At 35.4% G+C, this 15750-nt stretch overlaps 1 protein-coding gene across 6 annotated transcripts in view; it reads right to left on the bottom strand.

The window, feature by feature from the left end:
- Positions 1 to 1151: 1151 nt before the first annotated feature.
- Positions 1152 to 15750, bottom strand: part of STXBP5 (syntaxin binding protein 5) — a 104216-nt gene continuing 89617 nt past the window's right edge. For all 6 annotated transcript variants that reach the window (XM_010707153.2, XM_010707155.2, XM_010707158.2 and 3 more), the window contains 6 exons: positions 14880 to 15119; positions 13116 to 13485; positions 11172 to 11337; positions 10273 to 10384; positions 7801 to 8021; positions 1152 to 6883 (listed from right to left, as the gene is read on the bottom strand). In XM_010707153.2, coding sequence (XP_010705455.1) covers positions 6842 to 6883; positions 7801 to 8021; positions 10273 to 10384; positions 11172 to 11337; positions 13116 to 13485; positions 14880 to 15119 — 1151 coding nt within the window. In that variant the 3' untranslated portion in view covers positions 1152 to 6841. The remainder of the gene's footprint in view (positions 6884 to 7800; positions 8022 to 10272; positions 10385 to 11171; positions 11338 to 13115; positions 13486 to 14879; positions 15120 to 15750) is intronic.

The following is a 15750-nucleotide window of genomic DNA, read 5'->3' as shown; positions in this document are numbered from 1 at the left end:
GCAGCTCCCCCACCTCCTAGCAAGGAGGTAGGGAGACTCAGTCCAGTCTTCTATGGAGAAACGCAAAGAACTCTGCTGCTACAATGAGTTATGTATGCAAGCCTTCAGCAAGCCAATGCTAAGGGAACATTAACTGCCTACAGTGAAAAGCAGCCAGCAAACTGGAATTCTGCTGTGGTGCATTGCTAGCTACTTCTGAACTTGCCCCTCAACGCTGGACCCTCAGTTGCCCACTGCCACATTGATATAGGCATTCCCAGCTTCCTCCCATTCAAGTCCCATGCAGAGCTATCCAGGGACCATTCTTAATAAAGAATCTGCATCTGCAATGCATCCAGAGTGGCACAGCTCAATACTAATGGGCATATCCTCACGTGTCAGCAAGGCCTAGACACATTTCATTTAAAGTAAGCTGTTAGCAGAACTGTGATAACACAGGTGAGAAGGACCAAGTTTTATGTGGCATTCATCAAATTCTGGCCTTCTTTACATCAAAGTGCATTTTAATTTGCAGCCTTAGCTGGCCAGTGCCCTCCCTTCTGGTGTCACTCCATTGATACCATGTGAAGTCACACAGTTTCAGGAGGAAGTTATTTTTGCCATGGTGCTGGTGAAGGCAAAAGATTACACTACAATTACTTCTGTGTAATTGGACTGCTGCTAAAACAGATATACATCTATTTAAATCCTATTTACAACTCCATGTCCTACACTGTTCAGGGTTCAGACACTAGAAGGGAAGAAAAAAAAGGAGGTAAAGGTCTGGGACCAGTAAACTTTTCATAAAGATGAAATTTTGTGTCCTCACTACATTAATTCACACAAAACCCACCAGCACTGAAATGTTTTACTACCTGAAGAGACGTCACGAGATTATAAGAATTTCACCGAGGTGCAGCAATCACCTCAGAACACATCTCAGAATTACTGTCTCAGTCACCCTTCAGATTCAGCATAATTCAGGGCACGATTACAAAGTTCCTCCCCAAAACAGCAGACAAAACTTAATGGATTGCAAGCTGTCCTTGCAAGATGTTCCCACTTATAAGGGATATCAAAATTGTAAGCAAAATTAAGACTTTTGGCAAGTCCAGAGTTATTGCATGCTCCAGACAGCGAAAGGGAAAAAGAAAAAGATTAAGTTAGACTCATTTCAGGAGAGATTTGAATAGTTTATTTTTGCCCAATCAGAGCCCTTCAGCATAATGACACATTCATATACACATATATGAACATCTTTTTCTGAAACATTAACGTATAATACATTTTAAATTTAAAATACCAGCTGCACAGGTATTTTTATTTACAAAAATATTCCATACTTAATTTTTTTTTTTTAACTTTGTTATGATGACATAGTTCAGTTCAAGTACATGTAAGTAAAATAACTCTATGCAATCTAACATAGTTGCGTTTGTAACAATAGAGTTTGCAGTTCATATGAAACTATATTTGTAGACAGATGGATTTGCAACCCTACCTAAAAATGCATATTCCAGTAATCACCCTCAGAAGAGCTAGTGGGGCTCAGCAAGATTCAAACAAAAAGAAGTTGCAATGAACAAAGAAAAAAACATACATGTACACATTAAGATATACATAAACGAGAACTGCTACACTTCAAGCATGCTTACCCACAGGTGGGCAATGTTAGAAAAATTTACTGATCTTCCCCCCCCCCTCGATGCTGGTACAATGAAGCAGTAGCATAACTAGAAAGCAGCATGTTTTCCTAGTTCTAACCACTACAGATAGCAGAGCTCAGGTCTAAAATAACGTAGTACTGCTTATTTACAGTTCTTTTTTTTTTTTTTTTTTTAAAAAGGGAATATTTAAAACATGTTCCCACCCCACGCCCTTTGCATCACCTATTAACTGAATGGTAGTGGTAATCCACATACAACTCCTTACATATTTTCAACTGAAACAGTTTAACTTCTTGTTATTTTTTGCCTGGTAATATGTAACGTAGGTACTAATGAAAACAAAAGCAAGTGTCAAAAAAACCTATGTCTGTATGACTTAAACATTTCTAGGCGTGTTACATGAAAAACCAAAAGGATTGCTGATTGACCTTTCTTTTGACTGCTGTATGTTTCCGCCTCATTTCTTCTTCACTAACACCAACATCTTTCAGCCTAAATCTTAGAGAGTGTAGAAGAACACAGAAGCACATTACACCCATTGGCTTGGAACAGCAATAAAATAGATTATAGATAGCACATCTTCATAACACGCATAAGAAAGAGAAACTGGCTTAGCTTAAATTAGCTTTTCAATGAAAACTCAAGTAAGACTAGTGCACTTGATTCACCTACCCCATACATATTGTTTTTCTCCCTCCCCTCCAAATATCACTCCTTTTGTCTACAAAGTATGCAAAAACTTCATGGTAGCAGCATAGCCATTCAACATCCGCCCTGAAAGACTTCAATACATTATGCAAGAAATTAGCTAGAATGAAGAAAACCCCATCGACAAATTACCCTGTAAACTTGCAGAGGTTGGCAAGTCCTTGTGTATCCTTCCCACCATACACCCCCATGGTGGACTTAAGCCACCATCAGTGTCTCTTTGGAGTATGTGGAACTATGATGAGAAAGGGGAAAGGGGCACTTCAGTCACAGGCTATAGGTTTTTCGACACATATTTGGAATACGAAAAAAATGATTTACATGTAAAGAGCTGATGTATAAAAGAAGACTCGTACATTAGTCAAATGAAATCTGCATTGGACAAACCTCACGTAGATTTTTGGAAACTTTAAGAGTCCAAAGGATATAGCTGAAAATTCTTACATGAAATCATTTAAAATTAAAAAAGAAAAAAGTCATGGAAAAGCTGGACAGCCACAGACTGTAGCTGATGAGAAAAAAATGATGCTCCATTGCTTTTTTGAATGCACTATCTTCCCCCTTTGTACTTAGGGAAATTTTAAAGAATGTTCGAAATGGGAAATAAAAATGATTATTTTCTGCAAAGCAAAATGGGCTATTTGTTTTCATTGCTTAGTAATTGTATCATCTCGATATGAGATATGAATGTATTCATAAGCTTAAAACAACTTCTTCTATGGATAATATACACACTTTAAGTACTTTGACTTAAAAATTGAACATAAGTCTTTTTAAAATTAAAGGTAGAAGTGTACATATAAAAATTATTTAAAACTAAAAGTATATTCTTAAGCAGTATGTATAAATATAACAGATTTTTATTGTATTATCTAGTAACAAATCTGAAAGTGTTGCAGTAATTTATAAACTCAATGCTGACACAGGATAAGTGCTTTTCATTAGATTCTATGTTGTATATACTCGTATATACATATTTTGCTAAGAAAACACACATTCTAAATTATAGTCACATAATTAGCAAATGTGCCCAAAAGTAATCTGCTCTAAACTCTTCACTGAATGTGTGCACTTATATACAAATAATGAACCTGAAAACTGCACAAATGTAAAAACAAAATTAAGGAATAGAATACCATGACTGAATTAAAGTGCAGGAAAAATTCAAGTTTAAATGTTCAGGTAAGATCAGTGCTATTAATAAAGCAAAAAGGAAATTAAAAGAAAAAAAAAAAAAGGAAAAGAGTAAAGGAAAAAGAAAAGGAAAAAGGAGATGAGCTTGCTTCCAAAATCCTCCTTTGGATGTAGCTTTCTAACATCACTTGTCAGGTAAATACCACCTCAGGCAAAAATCTCTGTATATAGACAGACAAAGAGCACAACTATATATTACTACATTTTGTAACTGTTTGCCGAAGAACAAATCACTGGAGATGCCTGTGGTGTAACACTTTCAGACTTATTTGGAATACACGCATATTTACACATATCAACATTCAGAAGTTACAATTTGGCAGGACTAAGGTGAAGAAGAGCTTCTTCAGTTTACAGTTCCTAATGAGACACACTACATATAAACAGATAGGTAGCAGCAGTTTCTTATACTTCCATCAAAAAAAATAAAAAAGTAATAGCTCAATTGCATCTTGTAATTTTCCAGACACTCTAGAAAAGTTTCACACAACTAAAATGCTAGCGAAAAAAATCAGGGGTGCTTCCCCCAAAAGGATTTTAATGTACTTTGCTGTACAAAAAGTGCACCACCAAGAGCAGAATAAGATACGTCTATGATCAACTTCTCTTCCACAGAGAAGGAAAAAGAAACATTTTACTCTGAGATTGTACGTAGCCCCTGTTATTGACCAAGAACCATTTTTGTATTCATCTCATGATCTATCCTTTCCTTAGCTTTCATTCCTAGAAACATGTGCAACAAAAGATTCAACTACAATAGATTCTGTAATACCAAACAAGGGGAGAGTAGAGGTCTCTCCCCACTCTCCCCTGGCACATGGTCTCTCACTGCCTCATTTTTTGCTTGCTGGTGGTCAACAAATATATCTCAATGGGAAAGTTCAGTATGCTTTTCTTCCAAGCCAAGGTCATCTTCCTTTGAAATTATAAGACAATTTTCTGTGTATTTATACCATATCCCATTCCCCCCAGAGATTAACCAGACTAATTTTTCAGGATGTTCTGAAATACAGTTTTATGTTCACCAAGTTCAATAATAATCGGTCATTCCAATTTATGAATGTGAGAAAAGGAAGGATGCAAAATATCAGGTAGGGTAGGGTTCTGTTTTTGTAAATTGTATGACCATAATTTACCTTTAAACAAAATTGTACTGTTTTAAATATGCTTTAGTTGGATATAAAATAGATAGAGGCAAAAAATACACGTAGAAAGCAGAGTTAAGTAACCAGAGCTAACACTGCCTCACTATGATAGAGAAACATCAAGAAATCATAATGCTGCATGTTCAAATGGTGATGTTCAAATATGTTAAGGTCCTTGAACAGCTCACATGTTCGTACTGTATGCCCTTATACTGACAAAAAAAATCACTTATTTTTACTGAATGCCATAACAGATCCTCATCTATCGTGTGGCAACCCTGCCCACAGCAGGAGTGGTGATCAGATGATCTTTAAGGTCCCTTCCAACTCAAGCTATTCAATGATAGAGAAAATCATAACATCTATCAATTTGTGCTACAAAACCCAAAGTGCACTTGCTGGGATGAGTGACAAATTTTAAAAATGAATTAAGAACCATTATTAACTTTACTATTTGGCATCTTTTTAATGTGTATTGTAAGGATCACATATCTACATACTTGAAAAATAACTTTAAAATACAAATTATAGCCCGCGTTCGGCTTGAGCAACATTTGGAATGCATGTGAAAAAAAACACACATAGAACGTGGTACTTGGACAAGCAGGCTCAAATGATTTCAGACCATATTGCAAGAAATGGCCTACAGAATGACCTACCAGCTTCTAAGCATTCCCTTTTGTAAAATAAAAACAGTCAGTAACTACTCCTGCCTTTCTGAGGAAAACGAAGGCCAAATTCATTTTTGAAATGCAAACATTTATTTTAAAAGACCTCTGGTCAACCCCACTGTTGCAGCTTCAGTGCAGCAGCCACTAACATGTTCACTCAGCTAAATTATTTACCTCACCCAACTCGATGATTATTTCACCAATTTCTGAAGTTTTAGTGGACACATTATTTCCCACATAACTGAAAACACCGCTTTGGAGACTAAATTCAAACTTCAGGCAAGCTGCCTTTAGCATGCGGTAGGGCTGAGATAGGTACTTGTAAAATAGTTCTACAAGCAGGATTTAGAAATTAGCTGAACAATATCCTGACAATTATTAAATAGTAGATGCTTGCCATTATTCATGCATCAGCACCTCCAAGGTGTGTAAAAATGATTGAAAACCTGAGTACGAGATTATCTGATTTAATAGAGGATTAAAGGGGCATCCTGAACTTAAGTTTTAAGCAAAACTATCCCAGCTATTTTAATTAATGGCTGTAAAGATACATTCTGTTAAAGTTCTATAAAAATTCACAGCATGAATAGAACCCACAGCCAATTCTAAACATTACATGAACTGAACAAATAACTATTTTTGGCAAAAAGTAATATGAAACTAAACTAAAGTATTCTTACCACAATGAATATGTTACCACATTTCACATTGCACATCCATAACACAAATGAAAATTCCCAGCATGACACATTCCAGTCATATTCACTTGACTTCTTTTAATGCAAAAACTGTGTATTCTCTTGTTTTGCACTTCACAGAATATGATGTGAATACAAGAATACCAGATCGGGGTCCAAGAAAAGACTATGCACAGGTCAACTATGTATACAATTTTCAACATGAAATCTTCCAAGCTTCCAGCTTTTCTGATGAAAGAAATGACAGCAAGCTTCCACTCTTCTTCAACAATAATGGTAAATATAGTGAGTCCTAGAGGGTAAGCCTAAGTCAGCTACTGTCCAGCAGCAAGACAAACAACTTTATTCCAGCTCTTGGACCCCTGATTTATTGCCTCTCCTCACAGGGAGGGTATAACACTGGCAGCAAGTACAACAGCACAAAAACTTTTGGCATGAGATATTAACACAGGATTGACCCTGAATTGCCCCTGCCCATCACACCACATTTTTCCTTTACGTTTTTTCCACATATTCCAATTACCTGCTCTGTATTCCAACTCTCAGCTATCCAACAGCGAAGAAACACTCAGCTTTTCTATCTTTGTGTGTTTCTTTCATATATATAAAGCTCCTCAGTTAAAGCCACGACTGAGGTAAAACAGTGTGTGATTTGTGCTAGGAAACAACATTATCCAATGTTGAATACTCCTTTAAATTTCAATGTTCCTGTCAAAATTAATGAAAACCAAGATTTTTTTCATCAGGACAAAATTAAACGATGTAATCAATGAGCATCATCAGAATTGGTACCACTTCTTGTCTTTGTACTTCAACATCATCTAAAAAAAAAAAACAAAACAACAGTTTCTAATCAATGTCTCTGTTATGCACCAAAAAGTACAATGATACAAACAAACTATACATTTATGAAGCCTCATTACTGAACAGTGAGTGTTTGGCACAATAAATTTTCTAACATTGACATTACTGCTGATCTTCTCTGGATCTTTCTTAGGTACCACAGGAATCCCACACAGAGCATTACTAATTACTTAAGGCCTGGAGCACAGGCCTTATGAGGAGCGACTGAAGGAGCTAGGACTGTTCAGTCTGGAGAAGAGGAGCTCAGGGGAGACCTTACTGCTCTCTATAGCCACCTGAAGGGAGGTTGTAGTGAGCTGTGGGTCGGCCTCTTCTCTCATGTAACTGGTGATAGGACTAGAGGGAATGGCTTCAAGCTGCACCAGGGGAGACTCAGGCTGGATGTTAGGAAATACTACTTTTCTGAAAGAGTGGTCAAGCACTGGAATGGACTGCCCAGGAGGTGGTGGAGTCACCGACCCTGGAGCTGTTCAAGGAATGTTTGGATTTTGTGTTGAGGGATATGGTTTAGTGAGCACTATTGGTGACACGTGGACAGTTGGACTGGATGATCTTGTAGGTCTTTTCCAACCTTGGTGTTTCTGTGATTCTGTGATTATCTAATTCAGTGACAAATTATTTCAGTAATGGGAAACAAGCAGCCCTTTTGGAAGTCTACATACTACTCAGATAGATGGCCTACTCCAGACCGCTATGCCAAAAGGCAAAGCTGCTTACCTTAATATTTATTAGGAGAAACAACTGGTAAATAAAAAATGAAAATGTATTTCTTTTAGACTTCTTTAAAATGCCCTTAAAGCAGAAGTCAGTTACTTGTAAAGCTTATAATAGTCAATCAGTGTAATGCTCTCAGTTTAACATGCAATGAAATTACCTCATGAGCATGTTTAGAGAAAGAATCAGCACTGTAAAGCATAGCTGCGGTTTTTTCTTCCAGTTCTCCTAGTTTCTGTCCTCTTTCATCCAGTGCCAACCGGGCTCGTGCTAATTCCCCAACTACACCAGATGCAGCTCCTTTGACACCTTCAATACCTCCAGGGCCTGGAATATGCTGGGCAAGACTTCTTGATGCCTTCCCAGATGCTGATTCTCCAACTGGAGGCATTTTTAGGGCAGAAAAAGGAGAGAAGTAAGGTTTCTTATCATTATTACATAAACATTAACGTAACTAATTTATAAAAGAGCTGGTTTTTTTGCATGTACTTCATCATAAGCATGTATATGAGCAATATTCACTACTCTGTTACTATTTAATCAAATTGAGATTTTAAAGCATATTTCAGAGCTTCCAGGCATGTTATACAATTTTAACCTTGTCAAAACTCAAATGTGAAATTAAAATGCTCACAATAGTGGTGGCATCAATGTAATTAACAGAATTATTTCGGCAAAACAGTTTTTAAACAATTGTTTGCTTCACAGGGAGGGTGTTGTGAATTCAGCAAAACAGGAGAACTTTGCTTATACAAGCTGTGGTCTATTCTCTAAGGGCTTTGCTGATATAGTCAGAGTATGATTCTATCAGCATAAGTTTCCTTTGGTGGAAGTTCAGTTTTAGATTCAGACATGGAACAATCATGAACAATCACATATTATGTGTGGCTCCCATTACTGTAACAGACCATGTTATTAAAAAGAAAGAACATACATAAGGAAAAAAAAACACATAATTAGTAAAATGAATAGCTATCACTCTAGTGACTGTACTGACTACATCTCCTTTGCTCTTAATGGGAGATCAGCCACCTTCTTCAGTCTAGACATTTAATGGTGGTATCAATCTCTCTCAAGCTGAAATGTATACTCCACAGAAATTTGAGGAGGCCCCAAATGGCCTTTTTGGATGCTAAAGTAAAATAAGAAGATGATTTATTCTGTAGCTTTGTTTTTCAAACAATGGAATTACAGTAAACTTCTTTTTTTTCCACCTCTAACAATGAATGTTTAACAAATCTTACTGCAGAATTTCAGGTTTCCCATTTCATGCTTCTAAAAAGAAAAAAAATTCTTTTCAACTAACACTATAAACATTTCTGTTCTTGAGAAGCATATCTGAAGTTATTTCACTTATTACAGGCAGATTCTGTCATGATCCTCATGTTAAGTACTAACACTTTAAAGACATTTTCAGATGTCCCAGTTGTCAGTGAACTCATTTTCAGGTCACAATTCATCCAGCTTTCCTACCTGTTCAGTATTTTCCTTCTGACAATTCGAACCTAAACACATTTTTCAATTGTAAACCACAAAGCCTAAGATGGTTATAAAACCCATTTGAGATCTCCTTAAAAATAGGTCAGAAGAGTCTGAAAACTCACAGTGATGGAAAAAGATAACCTCTGAAGTGTGGTTTTTTTTTTTTTTGACATGAATGGGCAGTTTTTTCCTGCCCCAGTTACACTAAATAGATGTGCAACTTCTATATGCAGGTTTCTCAAATCAAATAACTTGATCAACCTTTCAAAGTATTACATGTATACAATTACAAATGTAATATTTAAATTGGAAAATGCCTCTAACTATTTGATATATACAGGCATATTCAAAATATAAAGGCATTAGAAATAAAGATTAACTTTTATTGGTTATTTTGATCCAACAACAACAACAACAACAACAAAAAAAAAGGATTGCCAGGAATCTTTTTTTGTTTTATAACAATATTTCATGCTGAGAATGGAACAGTTCTGTAAACCAACAGAAGTTACATTATATAATGTTTAATCTGGCAAATATATGACTAAGTAAAAGTTCATTTACTTCCCCTTGAATGTATTCAAATAGTGCATACAACCAACAAAAGATTTATTAAATCTGTATTGAAAAAGCAATGAGAGAATGATAAAGCAATAAAATTTTGGCCACATGTGAAATGTATCATCCTATGAATGGACAACTGAATGAAATGTCATACAGTTCTGCCCTCTCTTTTATTCCTAAGATACAAGTCAAACAATGAAAAAGAATCTAGGAAATTAACTGAAGTATAATAGAGTTAATTTTCTTACTGTCCAAAATGTTGCTCTCTAGAACCAGCCTCTTTCGGTTTAGCAACATTAAGAGAATTACAGACAGTGCTATACACTTAAGATAAATAAGACTGGTTGTCCCATTTATTGCTTTATCATCCAATCCTGAATAAATGAGGTAAGGCAGTCTGTGAGAAAACAGTAACTAATTCTCTGCTATTGTTGGTAAGCTGTACAACATATAAAGCTATAAAAAAGCATAAAAAAAAAAAGTATTATTTCTCTTCATTCCACTTTTCAGTTTTCCTCTTTGAAAACTGAATGTCCTATTAACACTGGCAATATCTGGGTGGAAATAAAGAATTCAAAAGACTTACAGAGTTCTTCTCTGTCAAGTGACTGTGCCCCACCTCCAAAGAGGCCTTTGAAGAACCCCCTGTTTGGTGCTTCTGGTGTTTCAACAGGAGTGAAGAGCTCACCTAACATTTCCTTGGCAGTGAAGAGACACAAGAAGGCATATATCATTTCATATACAAATTAATGGAATACTCTGTCACTTTGGACGTTTTTTTTGTGGATTTGAATTTGAATATGCTTTAACGTTCATCTGCCTTTGCAGTAGATAGCTGACACTATTTAGGAAGTAACAATAAAAAACTATTAGGAAATCTGTCCAAACCATCTGTCCTGATAGTTGCAAGCTTATAGCTCAGGAATATTTTCAAAAAAATGTGCTCAAGCAAAGCTGTATTCTCCCCTCAACTTGGGAAACACTCTTGATTTCGTTCAGTTGAAACTGCAGCCACCAATAATCACATGCACGGTAGCATCAAAGCAGAGCTTGCAGACTAATTCTGCTATATCCACCTTCTATACAACTTGCAGGTTGAAGCATTGTTGAGAATCTGTTCAAATTGTTAATATCCTGGCAACAGAATAGCTTCCTTGTATCTTAGTATCCCAAATTATGCCTGCATGCATCTCCATCAGAATTATTTGAACAAGAGTTCTATTAGCTGCACATATTAAACAAAGATACTAAAGGACTAACAAAGACTAAAAAGGAAATTAAGACACATTCCAAACACAAGAAGATGGATAACAGTACAACATAAGAGTGGGAAAAATGATTCACTCTGAGTAAGACTTGGCAGTGAGCAAAATCAAACCGTTAAGAGACAAATTTAATTATTATAAGCACTGTAAACTTAAAACTGAACTACTTGGAGGACAGCAAATTGTTCAAAGACAGCAAATTTGTTTTTTTATTCATTACCTGAAGATTTTCACATGTTTCTTGACTGTAGGTGAGCCTCTGTATTTCAGTTGGTGATACAAGATAGAGTGCTTGCCCATTATTGGTGAAGCAGAATGTTCTGGCTATTCGCATATTAGTGAGTGGCAGGTAATACACATCCAACAATGGCCTTAAGCTTGGCAAACTTAAGAGAAAGAATTAAAAAAAAAAAAGTAACAGGACATCGCATTATTTTTCTCCTCATGGTCATACAAATACTGTATAAACAGGTTATCATTTAATACAGCTAGAAAACCTGCAAACATAAATATGCAATACTCCAAGGAAGAACTTCAAAAGAGAAACAGACATCTGCATCACAAATGCATTCAAAAGCATCATTTCACTGATATTCTGAGTACGTAAATCTCAGCTACAGTTAAAGCACTATTCAGTAATTACTAATGAAATATTTTAATAAATTTCTACTTTTTTCCCCTTCATATACAATTGCCTCTTCTCTCAGGTGAAGATTTTCTTCTTGATTAAAACTGAAAGCCCAAAAGAGCTGCCTCAAGAACCCAGGGAAATACGCAAAGACAAAGGAAAATTCAGTAACCTCAAACAGCATTCTTGTGAATTTCTGCCTGCTCTTTTTCATCTGATTGTATATTTAAGGTGAAATCATCTTAAAGCATTGTTTTGCTTACCTTGTTTGTTCTGTTTTCTACATACATAAATGAAGAACTTACTGCATTAGGCTACTGAAGAACAGATGCTATGCATTCATGCTGTAATAACGCTCAAGCTGCTAAACATTTCTCTCCTCAAAGAAACACTAAATGAAACTAAGAAGTAACTGAATGCCTTATGTCTTGATAAACAGAACCTTAAATGAACCCATACCTCAAAAATACTATCTGGGAAATTTCTGTAAAAATAGAATTCACATGTCAGCTGCACGTTTATCAGCAATATATCAAGCAGCTTCTGCTGCAGATACAATCTGTCTAAGATTATTATTTCTAAAGAGTAAAAAGCAGTAAAGGGGAAAACTGAAGCTGAAACTTATGATATAGAAAAAATACCATACAAGCTAAAATAAGTTTTTTGTCTTCAGCTCTACTTCATGGTGATATTGAAACTTCTAAATGTTAGGCTGGCATTTTACTGGGTATTGTCCAATAACAGGAGACTCACAAAGAAAAGGAAGAATAATAAATAACATGACTTTAGTGGCAAATTCTACAGGTAAGAAATAGAAAGCAACATTCTTCTGTAAGAACGCTACCAGTGATAACACATTTGTCCAGCATGCATCTAAAATAGAAATATTCCTAGGATTAAACTAGTAAGAGGGAACCTGCTTTGCCATAGTTTTTTTTTCCCCTCTCAATTACTACTCAGAATGAAAAGAGCATTTGTAAACACTTAAGAAAAAAAAACAGGTAAAAATTAAATAGATGACATTAGTACCTTCAAAATTACTTCTACACACATTTTAATAAATGAAACCTCTTAATGTTTATGACTTTTTTGTACTAGAATTGCTATCAATTAATCTCACCTCTGAGACATGAGCAAGCTACAGAACAAAACAGAAAGCTCAAGACATGACTGAGAAACAGATAGGACTGTAGCAGCTGCACAAAAATATGCAGAGCTGTGGTCAGCTGAAGGTCTGATTCAGGACAGGGTTTTCCAACAAGGAGTAAAGTCATTGTTGAGACAATTTTCAACAGTTCAAAAACCTATATAATGTTTGAATTATGTTAACGAGTTAAAATGATAAATTTGTTCATGTGTTAAAGGCAGAATTAATACGTAATCAAAATATTCAGCTCCAGATGTTAGAGGTTCATCAACACTGAGCTGAATGCCCATTTTATTCATATTCTTCTAGAAAAAAAAATTTCATCTAGCAGGAGACTCATATCTTATCTATGTATATATTCATATATATTGCTGTCAATTATGCCTTACCTAAAAGCCATAATATGTCCATTGGCACAGAAACATGCAAGGCAAATACTGTTACTCAATGATACTATATCTCCACGAAGAACGAAAGAAGTCTCTGTTATGTTATGCTTATAAATACAGTTCTGGGATGGCAGTGAGATAACTTTTGCTTGCTTTTCAGAACATATCACTGCATATTGGTTTTCACTGATTTCCTGAGAGGATGAGGGGGACACTGAGACCGGTCGTCGCTTTTTCGATTTATCTTTTTCATCTTTATCTTCAGAAACATTGTGTTCTCTCCAGGGTTCATGTGCAGGTGGGACTAAAGATCCGGTGGTATCCAGAAAAGCCATTCTCAATATTGCCCCTTTTAGCCTCAGGATGGTTCCTAGGAAATATAAATAGAGCACATTTCTAAAACAGTCTTAAATTGTCATTCAAACTGAAAAAAATACTCCTTAAAGAAGCTAGAAGAATGAAAACCAAACTAGAGTATAGACTTGCCTCTAACAAAACAGCCTTAAAATCTCTGGACTTGAAGCATGTACGTACAAGTGCGTACAAGTGCATTCAATAAATTATTAAAACAGTTTTCAAAGTTTAAATACATAAGCATACACTCCATTAACATCAATGTAAATGTATACATTTATTAGGAGAACCAAGGTGGAATGCACATTTATACTAAATTTCATTGGCAAGCATGACTCATTTCATTCTCTCTGGAGGAGTGCCCTGTGCAGTCATTATATACCATAAATACAATTAGAGAGAGATTTTCTTTCAAAATGGGTTCAGAAACTGGCAACTTTTTCTTTTTTTTTTTTTTTACATTTGAATCTACTTTTTTCTAGCATAAAATGAAAGAAAATATTTTTCTTCTCAACTGTTTTGTGTGTCCAGTTGTAGGCCAATACATTTCTTCTTTCTCTCATTTAGTCACACACAAGCAGAAACAGGAAAATTTATTAAATGTGCAATAAATCATACATATTGCAGCATTTTGTAAGGTTCATGGCTGAACTGCAGCTCTGATGATTCAACATACTGTCTAATCTGTTCCCTTGCCTTTAACATAAAACATTACCAAATCTGAATACTGTTAATGCAAACATAGTCTAGTGATCATATTATTCATATCACTACTTCAATCAAATAGGGGTGCAATTTTTCATGTTCAGATGCCACCTGTAGGTTCGTTGTAGAGGAGAGCATCAATCTCTGCAATGAAACTGTGGTAGTAAGAAAGCCAAATTTATTCCTATCAGTGTATTATTCAGTTTTTATCTTTGTTTAGGTATCACTCAAAAAAAAAAAGTTAATATATCATTACAACAAAATCAGTTGCTATGTACCAATAAAACAAAACTAGGTATCTCAGTAATTCAAAGGTATATTTCATCACTAATAGCTGAAATATTAAAATATATAGCCCTTAATTTTTATTTTTTTCATTATTCACTAGAGTCTTCTTATGTTGCAATTAGAAAATACTTATAATACACATCTCCACTGCTTAATAATAGTCATCGACTACATGAATGCTAGAAAGTCTGCTTTTCTTAACATGTACAGTTATACATTTTTATACTTTATGAGATCATATTATCAACTTCGCAACTTTAAAATTCTGGTCATACAGAAAGCAACCTAGATTTTTAAACTTATTAGCAAGTACATATTAATTTCCAATTAATCCATAATTGAGAAAAAGTTTATTAAAAAAAGCACGAAGAACAACAATACTTAGCAGACTTGAGCGCCCATCTGCTTTGTACTCACCACTAGGAGAAACAATAACAGGCTGAAGAAGTCTTTGCTCTCCTCCTGGGGGTAGGTTCAGTACAATGACAAGCACTGTACCCAGGGTGGTACCGACCCACAGGCATGGAGAAGGTGATGTATCAGCCTTTCTTGTGAAAGTTTCACCAAAATGAAGAGCTGAAATTGCTTCACGTGACTCTTTGTCAATGCTAGTTACACTAGAACTCCTGGATCGGCTGAAAGAGTTGTCTTTAACATCTGAAAATAAATCAGTATTAATTAATAGAACTAAATACAAAAATTAAGAAAATTAAGGTTTGTTGTTTAGCATAAAATACATATATTACGTATCACTCTATTGATTTTTATAACTATTTTATTTTTCCTTAATCATATCTCCTTCTGATTCAGTTTACAGCATTTTATCCTGAACAAAGCATCCCAGCTTTGCAGAGATAGCAATCAGGTAATTTCATGAATGGCTTATCACAGAATGGACTATGTTACAAGGGACCTTAAAGATCACCTAGTTCCAACCCTCTGCTGTGGGCAGGGCTGCAACCAACTAGATCAAACTGCCCAGGGCCCATGCAACTTGGCCTTGAATGCCTCCAGGGGTGGGACATCCACACTATTGGCAACCTGTTCCAGTGCCTCACCACCCTCACTGTGAAGTTTCTATCTAATTTAAATCTTTTTTTTTTTTTTTTTTGAGATACATCATAATTTTTTTTTTTTAATTTTAAACTCTGTTTTTCCTGTCACTATACTCTCTAGAAAAATATGTGACTTTTTTTTATCTCAAAGTAGAAATAGCAGTTATCAATCATTACGAGTTCTTTAAAAAAAACCTGAATTACACACCTGTCTGCTAATTACCTAATTGAGC

This window comes from Meleagris gallopavo, chromosome 2 (genome assembly GCF_905368555.1).
Source record: "Meleagris gallopavo chromosome 2, MGAL_WU_HG_1.1, whole genome shotgun sequence".
NCBI lineage: Eukaryota > Metazoa > Chordata > Aves > Galliformes > Phasianidae > Meleagris > Meleagris gallopavo.
Note: the sequence above shows the minus strand (reverse complement) of the source record. Positions and strands in the feature narration are given on the sequence as shown.